This window comes from Bombina bombina, chromosome 2 (genome assembly GCF_027579735.1).
Source record: "Bombina bombina isolate aBomBom1 chromosome 2, aBomBom1.pri, whole genome shotgun sequence".
Classification (NCBI taxonomy): Eukaryota; Metazoa; Chordata; class Amphibia; order Anura; family Bombinatoridae; genus Bombina; species Bombina bombina.
Genome location: NC_069500.1, coordinates 762,240,442 through 762,264,194, shown reverse-complemented (window position 1 = coordinate 762,264,194; position 23,753 = coordinate 762,240,442). Strand labels below are relative to the sequence as shown.

At 38.8% G+C, this 23,753-nt stretch overlaps 1 protein-coding gene across 2 annotated transcripts in view; it reads left to right on the top strand.

The window, feature by feature from the left end:
- Window positions 1-23,753, top strand: part of USE1 (unconventional SNARE in the ER 1) — a 165,677-nt gene that overhangs the window by 27,887 nt on the left and 114,037 nt on the right. The window contains exon 3 of one of the 2 annotated variants that reach the window (XM_053702883.1): window positions 19,075-19,153. In XM_053702883.1, the coding sequence (XP_053558858.1) occupies window positions 19,075-19,153 (79 nt within the window). Of the gene's footprint in view, window positions 1-19,071; window positions 19,154-23,753 lie in introns of both variants that reach the window. The other variant, XM_053702882.1, reaches the window with a different exon arrangement.

Below are 23,753 nucleotides of genomic sequence, written 5' to 3'. Positions count from 1 at the left end.
CTGATGGCGTCTCATCTAAACAAGAAACTTCCCAGGTATCTGTCCAGATCCCGGGATCCTCAGGCGGAAGCAGTGGATGCATTATCACTTCCTTGGAAGTATCATCCTGCCTATATCTTTCCGCCTCTAGTTCTTCTTCCAAGAGTAATCTCCAAGATTCTGAAGGAATGCTTGTTTGTTCTGCTGGTAGCTCCGGCATGGCCTCACAGGTTTTGGTATGCGGATCTTGTCCGGATGGCCTCTTGCCATCCGTGGACTCTTCCGCTAAGACCAGACCTTCTGTCGCAAGGTCCTTTTTGCCATCAGGATCTCAAATCCTTAAATTTAAAGGTATGGAGATTGAACGCTTGATTCTTGGTCAGAGGTTTCTCTGACTCTGTGATCAATACTATGTTACAGGCTCGTAAATCTGTATCTAGAGAGATATATTATAGAGTCTGGAAGACTTATATTTCTTGGTGTCTTTCTCATCATTTTTCTTGGCATTCTTTTAGAATTCTGAGAATTTTACAGTTTCTTCAGGATGGTTTAGATAAAGGTTTATCCGCAAGTTCTTTGAAAGGACAAATCTCTGCTCTTTCTGTTCTTTTTCACAGAAAGATTGCTAATCTTCCTGATATTCATTGTTTTGTACAAGCTTTGGTTCGTATAAAACCTGTCATTAAGTCAATTTCTCCTCCTTGGAGTTTGAATTTGGTTCTGGGGGCTCTTCAAGCTCCTCCTTTTGAACCCATGCATTCATTGGACATTAAATTACTTTCTTGGAAAGTTTTGTTCCTTTTGGCGATCTCTTCTGCCAGAAGAGTCTCTGAATTATCTGCTCTTTCTTGTGAGTCTCCTTTTCTGATTTTTCATCAGGATAAGGCGGTGTTGCGAACTTCTTTTGAATTTTTACCTAAGGTTGTGAATTCCAACAACATTAGTAGAGAAATTGTGGTTCCCTCATTATGTCCTAATCCTAAGAATTCTAAGGAGAAATCGTTGCATTCTTTGGATGTTGTTAGAGCTTTGAAATATTATGTTGAAGCTACTAAGTCTTTCCGAAAGACTTCTAGTCTATTTGTTATCTTTTCCGGTTCTAGAAAAGGCCAGAAAGCTTCTGCCATTTCTTTGGCATCTTGGTTGAAATCTTTAATTCATCATGCCTATGTCGAGTCGGGTAAAACTCCGCCTCAAAGGATTACAGCTCATTCTACTAGGTCAGTTTCTACTTCCTGGGCGTTTAGGAATGAAGCTTCGGTTGATCAGATTTGCAAAGCAGCTACTTGGTCCTCTTTGCATACTTTTACTAAATTCTACCATTTTGATGTATTTTCTTCTTCTGAAGCAGTTTTTGGTAGAAAAGTACTTCAGGCAGCGGTTTCAGTTTGAATCTTCTGTTTATGTTTTTCATTAAACTTTATTTTGGGTGTGGATTATTTTCAGCAGGAATTGGCTGTCTTTATTTTTATCCCTCCCTCTCTAGTGACTCTTGCGTGGAAAGATCCACATCTTGGGTAGTCATTATCCCATACGTCACTAGCTCATGGACTCTTGCTAATTACATGAAAGAAAACATAATTTATGTAAGAACTTACCTGATAAATTCATTTCTTTCATATTAGCAAGAGTCCATGAGGCCCGCCCTTTTTTTGTGGTGGTTATGATTTTTTTGTATAAAGCACAATTATTCCAATTCCTTATTTTATATGCTTTCGCACTTTTTTCTTATCACCCCACTTGTTGGCTATTCGTTAAACTGATTTGTGGCTGTGGTGAGGGGTGTATTTGTAGGCATTTTGAGGTTTGGGAAACTTTGCCCCTCCTGGTAGGAATGTATATCCCATACGTCACTAGGTCATGGACTCTTGCTAATATGAAAGAAATGAATTTATCAGGTAAGTTCTTACATAAATTATGTTTTTTTTTTTCTATATTAAGTCCAGAGTGTGGTTAATGCCTCCTGAGAATAATGCTGAGGGGAGCTGGCTGGGCTAGCTATGTTAATCTTCAGCGCTCTGGTGCGCCACGCTCACCGTTGACTATATCACAATTTAGATGTCAGCCCTGCCGCTACAGAATAGACTGAGAGGGATCAAGATGCGCATGCGTTACTCAGAAAAGATGGCAAATGCGCATGCGGGCCACCATGATGTTTCTACCTAGGTAGAACATCGTTATAGGCTTACATAATGACAAAAAATGGGTTTGGTGAAATAAGGATTTTTGATTAGGAATACAAAGAAAAGAACAGGAAAATTTTAATAGGTGCTTATTACAAATATTTATAATACTTAATACAGTTTAAAAAACAAACAAACATTGTTTGAGTGTACTATCCCTTTAAGTTTTCTTGCAATCCTTTATTGAAAAGAATAACTAGGTTGGCTTAGGACCAGCAAAGCACCACTGGGAACTAGCTGCTGATTGGTGGCTGCACATATATGCCTCTATATATGGTTTGAATTAGTGGTGTAAAGTGCTCCAAAGTGAAAAAGTAGTTAAAAGGCAGACTACTAAAAAATAACAGTTTTATTTTAAAACATTGGAGCACTTTACACCACTTATTCAAACCATTTGAAAGAACAATCCAGGGAGACCTGATTCAGACAGCTGGTGTCTGTTACATCCAGCCTGCCTTGTTTGCACCATTTCATTGTGAGTAGCCATTTTGTATATTTTCTTAGAATCATTCTGTTAAACGTTTAACCTGCCCTAGCAGAAGTTGTTCGTCCTTTATATTTTTAAAGGCTACAACATCTAGTATCCAGTCTACTGATATCTGAGGTAGACCTTGCCCCAATCAGTCAGCTAGAGCCTGCGCACAACTTGTTAGCAACTTTGTATTCACTGAACATTTATTTTGGATAAACTGCACTCTGAGGCGCTCTTCTTTACATCTTGTTTAGATTCTTCTTGCAAGTCCAATCCTGCCAGAAGAGCAGACTCAGGAACTTTTAAAACACGACTTCAATGTTTCTTTATTCTAATTTTCATTTGTTTTATTCTTATTCAATTCCCCCCCCCCCCCCCCACAATTATTGATGTTATAACAATTGTATATACATGATTGCACGTAACTGCACATTTTCCCATTATTATTATCTTTTTGATTCACACATAGAAATACCCAAATTGGTGGGTCTAAAGTTTGAAAATAACAATTATTTAAAGGAGAACACACAAATCGAAACCTAAGTTTCATATACATCTATTTAAATTTTCAGCATCTTTTTTTATTACACAACCATTTAAAATTGCGCCCTCTGCAAACCTCCTACTATAGCAATTTGCATTAGAAACTTGTATGGTCATATGACTTGAATGTTGAACGTAAGAAAGTTTAGCTTTGTAACTCATGAATCAATTGTTACAAAACTTATATCCTGATTGGCTATTATATCACCCATTTGTTTACACATCCAAGTCGTCCAACAGACTTGATAACTGCCAGTCTGATTGGTCACAATACAGGTACCAATATTTATCTATGATTAATGGTTGGTTCTCGGCTTTGAGAACATTATCAAAATTACATTTTAACTGTAATTGTGCATTTAGAAAGACCTGTTTTGTGGTAATGTATCTACATATTTCTGTTGTGTTTGTCAGCGTTCCCATTTTACTGCTGAATGTCACCCCTTTAACTGATGCAGCAATTCCTATTATTGGGCAGGAATAATTGAGTGTTGATATTGAGGCAACACTTTTTTTTCTTATTCCAGGTCACCTGTGGAGTTCATTGGGAATAGTTTTTTGTTTTTTTTTACTTTCCCAGTTTATTTACTGAATAAATGTTTTTTATTTCATTAAGAGGGTGTGCACTAAACCCTATTTCCTTCTCTTTTTTTTGCCAAGCATGTATATTAACAGGGCACTAAATTCACGATTCAGATACAGTATGCAATTGACTTCCATTATAAAATTGTGCACTGTCATTTTATATGAACACTTTCTGAGGCACCAACCCCCCCCCCCCCCCTTCTAAGAAGTATGTGCAAGTGTTCACAGTGTATACATATGAGACTGTGATTGGCTGATGGCTGTCACGTGATACAGGGAGTCAGAAAACTAAAGTACATTTTGAAATGCCAGAAAAAGATATTACTGCTCATTTAACATTCTGCAATTATATTGTATCGTCTTTTATTATGCAGTTCTGTTGTATTTAATGGCCCTTTAGCGGGTGGTAGCACCAGGCTAATGACTTGTTTGCCTGATCGTTTTACTCTCATGACATAGGGTCTAATGATTTAAACCACTGGTTTTCAAACCTGTCCTCAGACCTCCTTAACAGGCCAGATTTTCAGGATTACCTTGGGTGAGAGCAGGTAAGATAACCATGTTTATTAATCAGCTAATTATTTCTCCTGTGCTCTAGTACAAATATCAACAAAATGTGACCTGTTAGGGAGGTCTGAGGTCAGGTGTGAAAACCAGTGATCTAAACTCTCTGCTCTGATGAGATTATCGAAGTAGTATTGTCAGCTGGGGTTCTGGGTGTGACGAAAAGGCACCTACATTACAATATAATACAAAAAAAACACAACTCAAAGATTGTGTCATGTTTTTCCATGCCAGCAAGTTTTAGATCTTTGTGCCTATAGTGTCAACTCTCATACAGTACGGTAAATACAAGAGTTCCCATGTGTTTTCCAACTTTGACTGCTGAGGATTAAGCAATATTCCATGTTCACACTGAGTACACGTAGGGTTGCCTGCTGTTGTACACAAAAGTATTGTACAATCTTTTGAAGACTGGGCATGATGGTAGGTAGGGTCACACAATTCCCCCCCCCCCCCCTCCAAAAAAAACAAAACTCTACCTCGGCTGCCATATTTTTTATAACCGAGCAGTCATTTTACCCTTTGGTTGCCAGTAATATACAAATACATAATTTTACCTCTTTGGCTGACAACAAAACCCATAAATAGAAGTGATTTGATCTCCATAATTGCCCCATGTCTTTCTCCCCCATATTTGTAATGTGTTGAGGCACATGAGACCATTTACTTTTAAGTGTGAAGTATTTTTTTGAAGCCGGCTGAAATACTGGGCTGTTAGGATTGTCCAGTAATCAACCGAAGTACAATTATTTGTGTGTCGTTATATAACAAGAACACAATCTGCTGACATAACAAAGGATCCTTTTCTTTTTGCTTTAAAAGAACAAACAAAAACAAAAAACATGCGTCTATAACTACTTCACTGCTGAGCTATTTTGCACCCATGTACTGAAAGGGCCATTATAGTCATTTTTGATCAAAGGTGTAATAGAAAGTTAAGCGTGTGCACAAAATATTGTCAATATAAACCTATTAAATGTTTAAAACAGTTTTCAATATATTTAACTTGCAATTTAATTTCCCTTCGACTGCCCATAAAAATCCACGTTTAATATCCCAATGAAGCTCCAAGTCGTACGATTGACATGGGAGATGGAGCATGCGTATAAGTATTTTCATTTTGCTCATCTAGGCGTCTTGAAAGTAGTTCAGGCTTCCATCTGTCAATCAAAAGCCGATACGGCCGCTCTCAGCACATTCATGAGAGAGCCAATTGTCAACAGTTGCTATAGCAACCATTTGAAGCGTCATGAACGACTTATTACGCTCAGAAGAAAACTAGATTCACAGATTCTTACGAGTTTGATTTAGATTATCATTCGATGTCACAGTTCTGTGTTGGAAACTGCTTTAGCAGTATTCATTTATTATTTGCTGACATCGTTTTGGACTCAACATTTTATTTTGGCAAAGTCTGTAAATTCGTTGTTACTATTATACTCTCACTCTGATGGGTTCTTATTTATATATACGGATGCAGCTGCTTGCCTAAACTGACACGCTAGGAGAGCTGGTGTAAACGTTGCTAGGGGTGACCAGTTTCTCTGCTTGCGTGTCAGTCAAGTGCTCCGTGTCTGATCAGCAAGGCAATGCTGTTTGGACACAGCAAAATAAGTAAAACTAAAACAAACAAAAAAAAAACGCACATTTTTAGGGCCGTTTGGAAAAAGATCGCCGTGACTCGTGGAACTATTTTGCAGACTTTGAGGCATAATTTAGGGGGTCTAAAATAATTATTTACACAAAAAAGCATGCACATTCATTAAAAAAGGTTATACTATTTTTATTTGTGAAGATTATCATTGTTTATTATGGACCTTAAAGCCACTGTTATTTTGTAAACACCACTTTCTGAATTTTTAGTAAATATAAAAATAAGTTTGTTTATGATGTACATGGTAAACTACAGCATGGAAGTCATTATTTACTGAATAGTTCTAACACACAGCACATCAGTTCACCGAACTAAAAAAAACAAACCTTTTAGAACTCATACTGTTTTTCAATAATAAAAATACTAACAGGAAATTACAAGACAACTTTATTGTTTACATAACTTGGCTCTATTTTAAACTTTATTCATAAAATTAGTAGGAATAAATGTTTAACCATAAAAATATTACACACATTTGAAATAAACCAAAATCATCATTTCCAATGGTCTGAACTGAAATAGCACACTGCAGACGTATCAAGGCAAGCCATGATTCATATCTTCTTACCTTTAACAAATAAAAAACTACAAAACAATAAACCATGCTAACACAATAGCTGTGGCTTACTTTGTCAGCTGTAGACTAAAGCCCAAATTGCTTTCTCCAAATGAGGCATGTGGTAGGTGGAATGTGGCTATTGAAAAACAGTTGTAGCTAACAAGATGTTTTAAAAATGTTATTTGACTTGGCTGACATGTTATTCTATAGCAAGACAAAAGAAATGCTTTGTAGTTACAAGGTATTTACTGTCCCCGTGAGCAATGTAATTCATACAGTCTGTATGACAGGCATTTTGTAAGCATAATTTACAAGGTTTTGCAGATCTGGGGTACACTCTTTGAATAGTATTGTGGAATCCCCACTGCTGGTCTTTTTTGCTGTGGCCAATTAAAGGGACACTGAACCCAATTTTTTCTTTTGTGATTCAGATAGACCATGAAATTCTAAGCAACTTTGTAATTTACTCCTATTATCAAATTTTCTTAATTCTCTTGATATCTTTATTGGAAATGCAAGAATGTAAGTTTAGATGCCGGCCCATTTTTTATGAACCACCTGGGTTGTTCTTGCTGATTGGTGGATAAATTCACCAATAAAAAAGTGTTCTGAACCCAAAAAAAGCTTAGATGCCTTCTTTTTCAAATTAAGATAGCAAGAGAACGAATAAAATTTGATAATAGGAGTAAATTAGAAAGTTGCTTAAAATTTCATGCTCTATCTGAATCACAAAAGAAAAATAAGGAAAATTATATAAGTGGAAATTGCCTTGTTTTTATATTTTATTAAATATTCACGGTGAATTCAATTATTAGTTTGTCTTTCTTTAACATATTAACTTAATTTATCAAAAAACAAAAATAACATGAAATACATATCCTGTATAGATCTGTTTTTACGCTCACTCAGTCCTATTTATTTGGTTTCCAGAGAAACAATGCTCTCTTGACACCAACATCAAAACAAAATAAAGCTACTCATTACTGTCAGTTGATTATTACTGTGACAATCACTCTACAGCTATAAAGACATGAAAACCCATATTGGAATTATGGGGCCCCCTCTTTTAAATAAGGGGTTGTATATACTTCTATCATGAAATGGTGATAATAGCTTATTTACCAAATCACCTTCCAAAACTGGACTAAATTGAGAGATGCATCATTAATTTTGCAATCACTACAGAAAATGATCATTCAAAGTGGAAAAATGCTGTTTTACTGTCTCATGTATGTATTGTGATGGACAACTGAAGGGTTACTCAACCCTTCCTGATTGTTCCATATATCCGTACTTTTGAGATCACAAGGTATCTACCTGTTCATCTCTTTAAAAACGTTTGGTCACCAGCCACGCTTTAGTGCTTATACAGTATAGATGTTTTCAAAGCCCAGAATGTTTTATGACTTATATGGCAACTACTTACCAATACCAGGTATATGAAAAATTGTATTTAAAACTGTATTCTGAGGGGTTTGGGGTTCTAAAAATATGCCCCCTTTTATCAAACACCTACTTGGTGCATAGAGGGGCATGTGACTTGACTTTCAAAAGAGAGCAATCCATTTAAATGAGGACTTATCCCTATTAAATTAAATCAGAGGGAAAGATGGGGACTCAACAATAGCCGCTTTATTTCCATAGAAAATCTTCCCTGTGTCGAGTGGGGCAGGTGATTACCATTTCTCATATAGATCAACTGCATCTTAAAGGGACAGTCAAGTCCCAAAAAAACTTTCATGATTTAAATAGGGCATGCAATTTTAAACAACTTCCCAATTTACTTTTATTACCAATTTTGCTTTATTCTCTTGGTATTCTTAGTTGAAAGAAAAACATAGGAGGTTCATATGCAAATTTCTTAGACCTTGAAGACTGCCTCTAATCTGAATGCATTTTGACCACTAGATAGCATTAGTTCATGTGTTTCATATATATATATAACATTGAGATTATGCACGTGAAGTGACCTAGGAGTGTGCACTGATTGGCTAAAATGCAAGTCTGTCAAAAGAACTGAAATAAGGGGCAGTCAGCAGAGGCTTAGATACAAGGTAATTACAGAGGTAAAAAATGTATTATTATAAACGTGTTGGTTATGCAAAACTGCCCCCTCATTCAAAATTAAGGCATATTCCCCTTTCACATTAGGGGCCACTTACACCTCTAGATCAAGCATATGTTATAGGAGCTACATTATCAGCTGCATCTTAAAGAACCATTAAATAGTGCAGAATTGAATAATCAACAAGTGCATATTAAAGATACAGTGCAATAGCACTTACTCTGAATTTTAATTGAGCAATAATATTTGTTTTGTGACAAATTTCAAATTTTCCTTTAGTCTTCAAGCCCCCTGCATTATATGACAGCATTGGTCAATTACAGACTCATATACGTATACACTGAACTCCTGCACGTGCTCAGTAGGATTAGATGTGCACAATCTGATAATGGAAGATAACAGTATGATATATAGTGTCTTTTTAAAGTGACACATGACACCTAATTTGAAATACGGGCTGTAGATTTTCTGGTCCCATTTTCTGTAGTATTACCAGCCCCATTATTGGCCGAACAGACAGCACATATAGTCTGCCTCTCTAAGATAACTGGGTGAGGATTTCAGTTTTTCATTCTTTGGATTATTTGAGCAAATATGATTCTAGTGCTTATGGAGCATACATTTCATAAGGTATTAACTTTTAGCACTTCTTTTAGTTTTGATCTTATAGAGCATACAGGCATACATTTTGTGCAAACTCATTCAAAACCTGCATCTGCTCTGTTATGTATGTTTTTCAAAATTACACCCTGTATCGAAATACCTCCTGTCCTGTAGATTGATGTTTTTCACTTCAACTCCCTCTAACAGGTGAAATTTGAACGGTTTTTTTCTTAGATTCTTCAATCTTGCAATCCTTGAGATTTGTTCACTTGTGCTTTTGTGGAAATCCATTGAAGGGACGCTGAACCCAAATTTTTTCTTTCGTTTTTCAGATAGAGCATTGGATGCCTTCTTTTTCAAATAAAGATAGCAAGTGAATGGAAAAAAAAATTGATAATAGGAGTAAATTAGAAAGTTGCTTAAAATTGCATGCTCTATCTGAATCACGAAAGAAAAAATTTGGGTTCAGTGTCCCTTTAAAATCTTTTAAATTGATTACACTGCTATAGATCACCTTGTGTAAAAATGCTTTAACTTTACATCATAGACAGGTCTCCATAACCCTTTATAGTGCATGTAGTTATACATTTATGTACTGTATATTACTGTGTATTCATAGTACTGTGCAATATGTTGGCACATATAAATGATACCAGTAAAGAATCATTCATTTGGGGTTTTTTTATTAAAAAATGTGTTCTAAAATGTAGTTTACTATGCATTTTTAGGTGTTAAATATTTATCATACTTTCTACTTTTTCCTGTCTTTTCTAAACAAAAAATGAGAATCAATTTGTTTTGTTTGGTCTTTATTAACAAGTTTAAACTAAAAAAAAAAAAAAAACAACTGAACATCTTTACTTAGGTACAATATGATTCCTGATTACAAAGTTGCAGAACCAGGTAACTTTCTTTAGCATAACACAAATACCTCTGTCTGGCTATGCAGTTTTAAAGGGACATGAAACCCCAAAATGTTCCCTCATGATTCAGAAAGACCCTGCAATTTTAAACAACTTTCCAATTTCTTCTTCTACATACGACAAGTCCACGGATTCATCCTTACTTGTGGGATATTATCCTCCTGCTAACAGGAAGTGGCAAAGAGCATCACAGCAGAGCTGTATGTATAGCTCCTCCCTTCTCTCCACCCCTAGTCATTCTCTTTGCCTATACTAAGTCATAGGAAGAGGTAAAGTGAAAGAGGTGATAAAATGATAGTTTTTATTTTCTTCAAGCAAGACTTTTTTTTTTTTAAATGGTACCGGTGAGTGCTATTTATTCCCAGGCAGCAGATGGATGCAGATTTCTGCCTGGAGACTGATGATCTTAGCAGTTGTCACTAAGATCCAGAGTAGTTCCCACAGAATGGCTGAGGAGTACTTGAGAAACTTCAGTGTGAGGAACGTTTTTCATGCTACAAGCATTGAGGTATGTTCAGACAATTTTTTCTGGAGAGACTGTTATTTCAGAACTGGCTGGCAGTATTCCCATAAGGGAAGGGGTAAGCAGTAATCCTACATGTGATAGAATGGTATTACTAGGACCTGTATGTTGTTGGCTGCAAAATGGTTGACACTGATAACATAATGTTTTTATGTGCAAAACGTTTTTATGTTTGGAGGACAATATAACGTTTTTTTGGGTACAAACGTTTTTAACTTTTGGTGGCACTGGAGGGTTCACATGGCTTTCTATACTAATTGGTATATGGAAACCCACATGGCTAGGTTCTAGACCGCTTTTCAGCGGTTTTTACTAGGCAGTGAGACATCGATGTAGATGGGCGGGGCCTATTTTCGCGCCTCAGATGCGCAGTTGAATTCCCCATGCAAGCAGCAAGCTCCAGCTCCGGTGGGCCTAAACTGAAGGATTTGGCCTAAACGAAGTGATAGAGTGAATTAGCAGACCCCTGAGGGCAGGTAGGCACCACAGCAGAGCTGTGGCGAGATGCAGGGGGTTGATTGTTTAATTCCATAACGTTTTTGAGTAACGTTTTTTTTTCCATTAAGGGTTAAGCATTCCTTGTGGTGCAATCTTAGCTGACAAAATAAGTCACATATATACTAAAATTGGGATAATTATAACATTTTAGAGCAGTTTTGGAAAAATTGTACGCTTTTTTTTCTCTTAAAGGCACAGTACCGTTTTTCAGATTGTTGTTTTTTTTTCCCACTAAATAAAGTGTTTTCAAGCCTGTTTGTGGTCATTACTAGCCTGTTTCAACATGTCTGACATTGAAGAAAGTCAATGTTCTATGTGTTTAGAAGCCATTGTGGAACCCCCACTTAAAATGTGTCCCTCATGTACTGAAAGGACCTTACATTGCAAAGAACATATTTTAGGTGATGTCTCAGGATGATTCTCAGTCAGAAGAGAATCAGTTTATGCCATCCAATTATCCCCAAGTGTCACAACCTTTACTTTAACGCCCGCTCAAGCGACACCTAGTACTTCTAGCGTGTCTAATTCTTTCACCCTGCAAGATATGGCTGCAGTTATGTCTACTACCCTTACAGATGTATTATCTAAACTGCCAGGTTTACAGGGTAAGCGCAGCAGGTCAGGTATTAGAGTAAATGCTGAGCCCTCTGATGCTTTATTGGCCATCTCCGATGTACCCTCACTGTGTTCTTATTTGGGGGTGGGGGAATTACTGTCTGAGGGAGAGCTTTCAGACTCGGGAAAGATGTTCCCTCAAGCAGACTCAGATGTGACTGCCTTTAAGTTTAAGCTTGAACACCTCCGCTTGTTACTTCGGGAGGTTTTAGCGACTCTGGATGATTGTGACCCTATTGTCATCCCACCAGAAAAATTGTGTAAAATGGATAAGTATCTAGAGGTCCCTACTTACACTAATGTTTTTCCAGTTGCTAGAAGAATTTCGGACATTGTTACTAAGGAATGGGATAGACTAGGCATTCCGTTCTCTCCCCCTCCTACTTTTAAGAAAATGTTTCCCATATCTGACACCATTCGGGATTCTTGTCAGACGGTCTCTAAGGTGGAGGGAGCTATTTCTACCCTGGCTAAGCGTGCATCTATACCTATTGAGTACAGTTGTGCTTTCGAAAATTCTATGGATAAAAAATTAGAGGGTCTTCTAAAGAAATTGTTTATTCATCAGGGTTTTCTTCTACAACCTATAGCGTGCATTGTTCCAGTAACTACTGCAGCAGTTTTTTGGTTTGAGGCTCTAGAGGAGTCTCTTAAGGTTGAGACCCCATTACATGATATTTTGGATAGAATTAAGGCTTTCAAGCTAGCTTTTCAAATGGCTAAATTAGCGGCAAGGAATGCAGGCTTTGCCATTCTAGCGCATAGAGCATTATGGCTTAAGTCTTGGTCTGCTGATGTGTCATCAAAATTCCTTTTAAAGGTAAGACCCCATTCGGGCCTGAACTAAAGGAGAACATTTCCGACATTACTGGAGGTAAAGGTCATGCCCTTCCTCAGGATAAGACGGTTAAAATGAGGGCCAAACAGAATAATTTTCATTCCTTTCTAAACTTTAAGGGTGGACCCTCTACTTCCTCCTCCGTCACAAAGCAGGAGGGGAATTTTGCACAATCCAAGTCAGTCTGGAGACCTAACCAGACCTGGAACAAAGGTAAACAGGCCAAGAATCCCGCTGCTGCTACCAAGACAGCATGAAGGTGCAGCCCCCGATCCAGGATTGGATCTAGTAGGGGGCAGACTTTCTCTCTTCACTCAGGCTTGGGCAAGAGACGTTCAGGATCCCTGGGCATTAGAAATCGTGACCCAGGGGTATCGACTAGAATTCAAGGATTCTCTCCCAAGAGGGAGATTTCATCTTTCACGTTTGTCTGTAGACCAGACAAAAAGAGAGGCGTTCTTACGCTGTGTAGAAGACCTATATACTATGGGTGTAATCTGCCCAGTTCCAAAACTAGAACAGGGGCAGGGGTTTTACTCAAATCTGTTCATGGTTCCCAAAAAAGAGGGAACCTTCAGACCGATTTTTAGATCTCAAATGCCTAAACAAATTTCTCAGAGTCCCATCTTTCAAGATGGAGACCATACGAACTATTTTACCAATGATCCAGGAGGGTCAATATATGACCACCGTGGATTTGAAGGATGCGTATCTTCACATTCCTATCCACAAAGATCATCACCAGTTTCTCAGGTTCGCCTTCCTGGACAAACACTACCAGTTTGTGGCCCTTCCTTTCGGGTTGGCCACAGCTCCCAGAATCTTCACAAAGGTGCTAGGGTCCCTTCTGGCGGATCTAAGGCCGTGGGGCATAGCAGTGGCGCCCTATCTGGACAACATTTTGATTCAGGCATCAACTTACCATCTAGCCAAATCTCACACGGAAGTCGTGTTGGCTTTTCTAAGAACTCACGGGTGGAATGTGAACATACAAAAGAGTTCACTAGTTCCGCTGACGAGAGTTCCATTCCTAGGAACTCTGATAGACTCGGTAGACATGAAATTTTTTCCGACGGAAGTCAGAACGTCAAAGATCCTAACTACTTTGAACACTTCATTCCATTCCTCGGCCATCAGTGGTGCAGTGTATAGAGGCCATTGGGTTAATGGTAGCGGCAATGGACATCGTTCCGTTTGCTCGCTTACATCTCAGACCACTGCAGCTGTGCATGCTCAAACAGTGGAATGGGGATTATGCGGATTTATCTCCTTGGATAAATCTGTATCTAGAGACCAGAGACTCCCTTCTTTGGTGGTTGTCACAGGATCATCTGTCCCAGGGAATGTGCTTCCGCAGGCCAGCATGGGTCAAAGTGATGACGGACGCCAGCCTCTTGGGCTGGGGTGCAGTCTGGAATTCCCTGATGGCTCAGGGTGTTTGGACTCAGGAGGAGTCCCTGCTACCAATAAATATTCTGGAACTGAGAGCAATATTCAACGTGCTTCTAGCGTGGCCTCAGTTGGCCTTGGCCAAATTTATAAGATTCCAGTCGGACAATATCACGACTGTAGCATATATCAATCATCAAGGGGGAACAAAGAGTTCTCTAGCGATGATAGAGGTTTCCAAGATAATTCGATGGGCAGAGACGCACTCTTGCCATTTCTCAGCAATCTACATCCCAGGAGTGGAGAACTGGGAAGCGGAATTTCTAAGTTGTCAGACTTTTCATCCGGGGGAGTGGGAGCTCCATCTGGAGGTGTTTGCGACATAGATTCGTCAATGGGGCACACTGGAATTGGATCTGATGGCATCTCGTCAGAATGCCAAACTTCCTTGTTACGAATCCAGATCAAGGGATCCCCAAGCAGTACTGATAGATGCTCTAGCAGTACCTTGGTCGTTCAACCTGGCTTATGTGTTTCCTCCCTTTCCTCTTTGCCTCGTCTGATTGCCAGAATCAAACAGGAGAGGGCTTTGGTAATCTTGATAGCGCCTGAGTGGCCACACAGGACTTGGTATGCAGATCTGGTGGAAATGTCATCTCTGCCACCGTGGTAACTGCTACTGAGACAGGACCTTCTCATTCAAGGTCCGTTCCAACATCCAAATCTAAATTCTCTGCAGCTGACTGCCTGGAGATTGAATGCTTGATTTTATCTAAGTGGGGATTCTCTGAGTCGGTTATTGATACCTTGATTCAGGCTCGGAAGGCTGTTACTAGAAAAATTTACCATAAGATATGGCGTAAATATCTTTATTGGTGCGAATCCAAGGGCTACTCATGGAATAGGGTTAGGATTCCTAGGATTTTGTCCTTTCTCCAAGAAGGATTGGAGAAGGGATTATCGGCTAGTTCCTTAAAGTGACAAATTTCTGCTTTGTCAATTTTACTACACAAGCGTCTGGCGGATGTCCCAGATGTTCAGTCCTTTTGTCAGGCTTTAGTCAGAAACAAGCCTGTGTTTAAACCTGTTGCTCCGCCATGGAGTTTGAATTTAGTTCTAAATGTTCTTCAAGGGGTTCCGTTTGAACCTATGCATTCCATAGATATTAAGCTTTTATCTTGGAAAGTTTTGTTTTTAGTTGCTATCTCTTCTGCTCGAAGAGTTTCTGAGCTTTCTGCATTAAAATGCGACTCCCCTTATCTTCTATTTCATTCGGATAAGGTGGTTTGGCGTACTAAACCTGGATTCTTTCCTAAGGTTGTTTCAAATAAGAATATTAATCAGGAAATTGTTGTTCCTTCTCTATGTCCTAATCCTCCTTCTAAGAAGGAGCGTCTGTTACATAATCTGGACGTGGTTCGTGCCTTGAAGTTTTACTTGCAAGCGACCAAGGATTTCCGTCAAACATTTTCTCTATTTGTTGTTTATTCTGGAAAGCGTAGAGGTCAAAAAGCTACGGCTACCTCTCTTTTTGGCTGAAAAGCATCATCCGTTTGGCATACGAGACTGCTGGACAGCAGCCTTCTGAAAAGATTACAGCTCATTCTACTAGAGCGGTGGCTTCCACATGGGCTTTTAAAAACGATGCTTCTGTTGAACAGATTTGAAAGGCTGCGACTTGGTCCTCCCTTCATACCTTTTCCAAATTTTCCAAATTTGATACTTTTGCTTCTTCTGAGGCTATTTTTGGGAGAAAATATCTTCAAGCAGTGGTGCCTTCTGTTTAGGTATCTGTCTTGTCCCTCCTGTTCATCCGTGTCCTGTAGCTTTGGTATTGTATCCCACAAGTAAGGATGAATCCGTGGACTCGTCGTATCTAATAGAAGAAAAGGAAATTTATGCTTACCTGATAAATTGATTTCTTCTACGATACGACGAGTCCACGGCCCTCCCTGTCATATTAGACAGATTATATTTTTATATTCAAAACTTCAGTCACCTCTGCACCTTTTAGCTTTTCTTTTCTCTTCCTATACCTTTGGTCGAATGACTGGGGGTGGAGAGAAGGGAGGAGCTATACATACAGCTCTGCTGTGATGCTCTTTGCCACTTCCTGTTAGCAGGAGGATAATATCCCACAAGTAAGGATGAATCCGTGGACTCGACGTATCGTAGAAGAAATCAATTTATCAGGTAAGCATACATTTCCTTTTACTGCTGTTGCTTAATTTTGCTTCCTTCTCTTGTTATCCTTTGCTGAAAGGTTTATCTGAGTAAGCTCAGGAGCAGCAAAGAAGCTAGGTTCTAACTACTGATTGGTGGCTGCATATAGATACTGATTGTCATTGGCTCACCCATGTGTTCAATTAGAAACCAGTAGTTCATTGCTGCTCCTTCAACAAATGATACCACAAGAATTAAGCAAATTTGATAATAGAAGTAAACTGGAAAGTTGTTTAAAATTGTATGTTCTACCTAAATCATGAAAGAAAATTTTTGGTTTTCATGTCCCTTTAAGTTAGACTGTTTATATGACAGACTTTTAATGAAAATGGGGCTAATGCAGAAAGCTCATTGTTCAAAGCAGAACATTTAGGACTGGACTCCGATGTAGAACATATTTGTATTTTTTGGTAGAGCATTTTTGATAAATAATGGTGATTATATTTTCCTGATTTTTGTTTTGTAAATAAAAGCTTCCATTTTTTCCTGTCTGAGCAAATGCATCTAACAATGGAAAAGCCTTGCAACTGCATGAATTGCAGGAAGATTTGTAAAAATAGCACAAATAATGGTTTCCAGAGCAACAGAGAAAATATACAGCTCTGATATTGACGTATTTAAATGTGTTTGTGGAAGGGTCTCTGCTTCCTGCAATTAATTCTGTTAATTGTGCGGGTGGAGTGAAGGATTATGGGAATACACGAATGGCAACCTTTCATAAGTGTATATTTAGTTTTTATTAGCTAATAGGATTAAAAAAACTACACCCACCCCACTTCCTTCACTTTTATTTCAAATTTTCTCCATAAAATAGCATCAAACAAACTTGCTTACAGAGGTAACTGCAGATAAAAGAAAACCAGTTACTATTTAACGCCATTATGGTGTTCTATTCCGTCCTAACCGCGCCAGACTTTAGCGCCGTTAGGACGGATTAGAACGTCCTAGCCGTTTGACTGTCTTGAAGCCAACGGCGCTTCCAGGATGCGATCGCGGTCTGGAGGGCGTGCCTAGCATCATAGGGACGCCCCCTGACCTGATCCCATTATTGAAATCTTGTGTGCACAATTGCGGGATTTCAATTTGTTTACATCGGAACGTTGTTCCGATGTAGACAAACTAACCCTGTCATCAAAAGGTTAAAGCTTGACAGCAATTAGAAGTAATATTGTTTACAATTAGGGTTGTCATGTGACCAGTATTTAACCGGACAGTCCAGAAATATCTGTTCAAAACTACTGGACACTTATATGTCCAGTATTTTTAAGTCCCCTTAGTGGCAGCTGTATTTTACATGTTGCCTCTGCTTCTGTGCATATAACACATATGTCCCAGAAAGCAGTGACGTTGCACATGTACTACTTTGTTACTGGCAGTCATGGGGGTTTAGCTGTGTGTTACTGGCAGCTATGTGTGCATATCACTACTGATCTGTGTGTTCTATTGACAGTCATGAGAGGAGTCAAATCACAATTGTGTGTGTAACTGGCTAGTAAACTCATTATATTTCCTACTAGCAGCCAACAGAATAAAAACACTGCTCAATTGTGACAAATATTTATGGTTGTGGCTTAAAGGGACATTAAACCCACATTTTGTTTTCCAATTTACTTCTATTATCAAGTTTGTTGTTCTCATATTATTCTTTGTTGAAGAGATAACTAGATAGGTAGCGTTCACATGCCTGGAGCACTACATGACAGGAGTGCTGCCATATAGTGCTGCAGTCATGTGCACACTCCTGAACTTACATTCCTGCTTTTCAACAAAGGATAACAAGAAAACAAATACAATTTTGAACATTGTGTGACCATACCACCCCCAGCCCTGTTGTCAACAGGTCGTCCAATATTTGAGATGAAAAGCAAAAATTTTTTTTTATGATTCAGATAGAACATGCAATCTTAAACAACTTTCTAATTTACTTCTATTTTCTTGTATCTTTTGTTGAAAAGCAGGGACGTATGCTTAGGACCTGGCTCATTTTTGGAGCACTATATGACAGCAGTTTTGCAAGAATGTTATCCATTTTTTCCTGCCATGTAGTGCTACCTAGGTATCTATTCAACACAGAATAACATGGGTACGAAGCATATTTAATAATAGAAGTAAATTGGAAACTTTTTTTTAAAATAGTATGCTCTGTCTGAATCACAAGAGCACATTTTTGGGATTCGTATCCCTTTAAGTGTAGGGCAGTTGGCAACTCTCTACAATATGCATTGGTAAATTTAAATACATCTATATGTTGGTATTACAAGTTCATGGTAAACGCATTTAGCAGAGAGGGGTTAGTGTGGCCAACTTCTCTTGAGTACCACCTATACTTTCAATAGACATTGCGGACACACTAAATAGCGCTCATATTACAATTTGCAAGTTATAGCTTGCACTCAAGCGAAAGCCAAAACAGCACAAGCGATAACTAATAGTTTTTTTCTAGAGTGCCCCATATAAGTCTATGGGGAGCATGCGTTTGTGCGGTCGTGATATCCGATGTCCTGAATTAAATACGCCTCCATCTTTCGCTTGCTCACTACCGGTTTACTTTCATCTTGTAATAAGCTAATGAGGCCACAATCATTTTTTTTTAGTGTGTGAGCAAAAAACATTAGTGTAACACTTTGTAATCTGGCCCATGGAAAGGGTAAGGAGGGGCAAATGAGTTACAACAGTTTTCTTACCTTTTTAAATCTAGTTTATCTGCAAGCTTTTACGCTAAATAAACTGCACAAAGACATTAACCATAAGAAACGTAGTCTACTTTCTGACCTCTTCCTAGGCAGAATATGGAAATAAATGTGTTTTTTACGTAAGCTGTGATCAATGCAGAATTTTTTTTTTATTTTTTTTAGTAGAAAACCTGCCCCAGAACTAATGATTGAATATTCTAGAAAAGTGGACTTTCTGAAGGGACTCTTAGAAACTGAGAAGCTGGTAAGATATATATATTTATTTACTTTTTTAGCAAAATTCCAGAAGAAAGAATTAATAAAGATTATTGCAGATGAAAAAAAGATATTAACCTTACTATAACGCGCACTGTACACTGCAAAGTTTGCAAAACTCTATAACAATTACAAAATAGAGTTGATATATAAAACATTTAGTAATCGTATTCTCGTCAAGACACATTTTAAGAATACTGAAGAGCCATAATTGTCTAATAAGCATTATTAATTGATAATGCGCTTTTTTTTAACCCATTCACTGTTAACACATTTCACACCCCTTTGCTGGAGCTGTTTTTTCATAATTTATATTTTTTACCAGACATAAAATACTTGCAACAAACTCATCCCTTTATAGAGTTTCACAAAATATTATATATTTTTACACTCATCAGATCTCCCATTTATCTGGATTATTTATTAGTTCAGAAAAACACAAATCTGTGAGCACTAATGTCATCAACTCAACAAACTAAATCTAATAATTGCTGCTAGTTAAAATGTATTTCTATGCTGATCGCCTTATAGCAATAAGGACTTAAAACCCTTTATTGAACCTCTCCCTTTAAAATGGGAGATCTTCTAATCTTTGACGAAGGAGTATTAAAGGCCTCTTAAAAATCTCCAGAACCTCCAAAATAGAACCAATGTTGTAATGCTGTAATCACACATTTTGGATATTATCAGCCCTGAAGATCTACACCTGACACAAACTTTGGACTATTACTTACTATTCTTTTTCTTCTTAAATGGGAAGAGTCCACAGCTGCATTCATTACTTTTGGGAAATACAGAACCTGGCCACCAGGAGGAGGCAAAGACACCTCAGCCAAAGGCTTAAATACCTTCCCCACTTCCCTCATCCCCCAGTCATTCTTTGCCTTTCATCACAGGAGGTTGGCAGAGAAGTGTCAGAAGTTTTCGATAGTCTCTTATGGAGGGTAGTACTCTTCGCAATGGGACTGGAGTTTTAAATAATCCTGTCAGCCTCTCAGTGAGAGCATGGATGAAGGTTATAGTCCGGAGATGCAGGGAGAGTTTTCCTGCGAACCCATCCCGACTCATAATAACAGCTCCTTGGTAATCGGTGTTGACGGGTTTCGCTGCCTACATTGATTCATTCAAGTCCATGTCAGAAGCAAGGCTACTATCTGTCACACTTCAAGGGCCGTGTTTCTGTTCCACTGTCTGTATTCAGGTAAGATTGTTTTATTTTATTTCGATATGTGAATGTAATGTTAACGAAACAAGGTAGGGTCCCAGTGGGACTCCTTTTATCTTAATAAGGGATCATGGGTTAATATCTCCTGAGGGGGGGTTATTGAATAGGGGGGCTTTAATCATGTTTGTTATGTGGTTCTATCTGCTCACGGCTTTTTCGGAACATAACGGCCTTATCTTAATGACGCAATCTCTCGATATTGAGTGCCCTTTTTGTGACTGGCACGGTGCACCTTGTGACGGGTGCGGTTACGTTGTTTCTCACTTCCGTAGGCTGACTGTGTGCGACAGAGAGAGTCTGGCTCGTGTGTTGTCTGGTTCACAGGATGTGGTGAGTGCCCCAGCCATTGGGGGTGTAAAAGAGGTGCCAGTTAGTTTTTGTCATTTTTGTAATCCCAAGATTATGGAGGATTCTGATATGTTAGACACAGATGTCTCCGATACGTAGAATGCGTCTTGTTATGAATATGAAAGGACCCGGGTAATCAATGCCCATCAGTTATGTTCCGATTGCTGTTCTAGAGTACTCTCTTCTCCTGAATCAGGGAGCTTAGAGTGCGTTGAGCCATCCGCCTCCGAGGTTTCTTTGTCCCGTGAGGCGTCTGCCCCAGAACCTTTCTCAGCTACGCAAGCAGGTGTCCCTATGGCCTTTACTCCTTCTCCGTGGGATGGCTTGCTTCCTCCAGAGGTTACGGCACGGTTCCGCATGGCCATTTCTATGGCGTTGACTCATTTATATCTCCCAAGTTAAATATTTCTAAGATACTGTCCATGTTCTGTTAACCAGGGCCCGTCGGCATGGGATCGCCTGATTCAGTTCAGCTTTCTGGGGAAGCATTGGCCTCTGAGGCCTTAGGGGCCCAGGGTCTTTCGTGGATCTGGCGTGGGATGATGCTGCCTTCCCTTATAGGCTCGCACGTCTTTGTGTTCTTTTAAGACATGTTTTGGCGATGTTGGATAATCCCAGTCCTAGCAGAGCCGAGGGATCCAAGGCCATAGATGCTGGATGGCAAACTGGACATGACGTTTGGGGAAGAAGCCAATCTCCTTAACATCTCCTTTTTATTTTTTTATTTACGTTTCGGTTCCAGTTCTAAGCTTGGGTGAATGGGGCCTCCGATAGGCTGGTCCCGTTGGCGTCCTCATTCACCTTGGGCGTTCACCCGATGGGTGCTGCCTTCATTTTCTTTTTGATCCGGATGGATGTGTTTAATTTGTTTTTCTTAAGCTCATGTCAGATTTTCGTTTTTAAGAACGTTCTTCTCTGGAACCAATACTTGCGATTTTTTGGTCGCATGGGCACTTCCTCAGAAGTTGCGCACCTTTTTGAATAATAGAATTATGTTTTCTAGTTCATTTATCGATCCTTTGGGTTGTATTTTCTTGGACCTTGGGCAGTTTTGGAGTGTCCTTATACCAGGCAGGTCCTGGTCGGACGCATTTCTGCTGTTTCCTGGGTTCATGTCACCCTCGTGGTGCTGATTTAATCCTGTCGGATTATGAATGTCTCTTGGCCTATTGCTACGGACTCCGGGCTCGGATCCTAATCAAAGTATGAGGCCTACTGTTTAAATACAACCCCTCTGAATGCTGGGTTGTGAGTGTCGATCTAAGGTTGGCTGTTTTGGGCTATTCACCTTGGATACGGATCTGTTTTTCATTCATGTAATTAGCAAGAGTCCATGAGCTAGTGACGTATGGGATATACATTCCTACCAGGAGGGGCAAAGTTTCCCAAACCTCAAAATGCCTATAAATACACCCCTCACCACACCCACAAATCAGTTTGACAAACTTTACCTCCTATGGAGGTGGTGAAGTAAGTTTGTGCTAGATTCTACGTTGATATGCGCTCCGCAGCAGGTTGGATCCCGGTTTTCCTCTCAGCGTGCAGTGAATGTCAGAGGGATGTGAGGAGAGTATTGCCTATTTGAATTCAATGATCTCCTTCTACGGGGTCTATTTCATAGGTTCTCTGTTATCGGTCGTAGAGATTCATCTCTTACCTCCCTTTTCAGATCGACGATATACTCCTTATATATATACCATTTCCTCTGCTGATTTTCGTTTCAGTACTGGTTTGGCTTTCTACAACATGTAGATGAGTGTTCTGGGGTAAGTAAATCTTATTTTCTGTGACACTCTCTAAGCTATGGTTGGGCACTTTTTTTATAAAAGTTCTAAATATATGTATTCAAACATTTATTTGCCTTGACTCAGGATGTTCAACATTCCTTATTTCAGACAGTCAGTTTCATATTTGGGATAATGCATATGAATCAATCAATTTTTTTCTTACCTTAAAAATTTGACTTTTTCCCTGTGGGCTGTTAGGCTCGCGGGGGCTGAAAATGCTTCATTTTATTGCGTCATTCTTGGCGCAGACTTTTTTGGCGCAAAATTTTTTTTCCTGTTTCCGGCGTCATACGTGTCGCCGGAAGTTGCATCATTTTTGACGTTCTTTTGCGCCAAAAGTGTCGGCGTTCCGGATGTGGCGTCATTTTTGAAAAAAATTTGGGCGTCGCTATTGTCTCCACATTATTTAAGTCTCATTTTTTATTGCTTCTGGTTGCTAGAAGCTTGTTCACTGGCATTTTTTTCCCATTCCTGAAACTGTCATTTAAGGAATTTGATCAATTTTGCTTTATATGTTGTTTTTTCTATTACATATTGCAAGATGTCCCACGTTGAAACTGAGTCAGAAGATACTTCTGGAAAATCGCTGGCTGGAGCTACCAAAGCTAAGTGTATCTACTGTAAACTTATGGTATCTGTTCCTCCAGCTGTTGTTTGTACTGTTTTGTCATGACAAACTGTTAATGCAGATAATATTTCCTTTAGTACTGTTACATTACCTGTTGCTGTTCTGTCAACATCTAATACTCAGAGTGTTCCTGATAACATAAGAGATTTTGTTTCTAAATCCATTAAGAAGGCTATGTCTGTTATTCCTCCTTCTAGTAAACGTAAAAAGTCTTTTAAAACTTCTCATTTTTCAGATGAATTTTTAAATGAACATCATCATTCTGATTCTGATAATGGTTCTTCTGGTTCAGAGGATTCTGTCTCAGAGGTTGATGCTGATAAATCTTCATATTTATTTAAAATGAAATTTATTAGTTCTTTATTTAAAGAAGTCCTAATTGCATTAGAAATTGAGGATTCTGGTCCTCTTGATAATAAATCTAAACGTTTAGATAAGGTTTTTAAATCTCCTGTAGTTATTCCAGAAGTTTTTCCTGTCCCTAGTGCTATTTCTGAAGTTATTTCCAGGGAATGGAATAATTTGGGTAATTAATTTACTCCTTCTAAACGTTTTAAGCAATTATATCCTGTGCCATCTGACAGATTAGAGTTTTGGGACA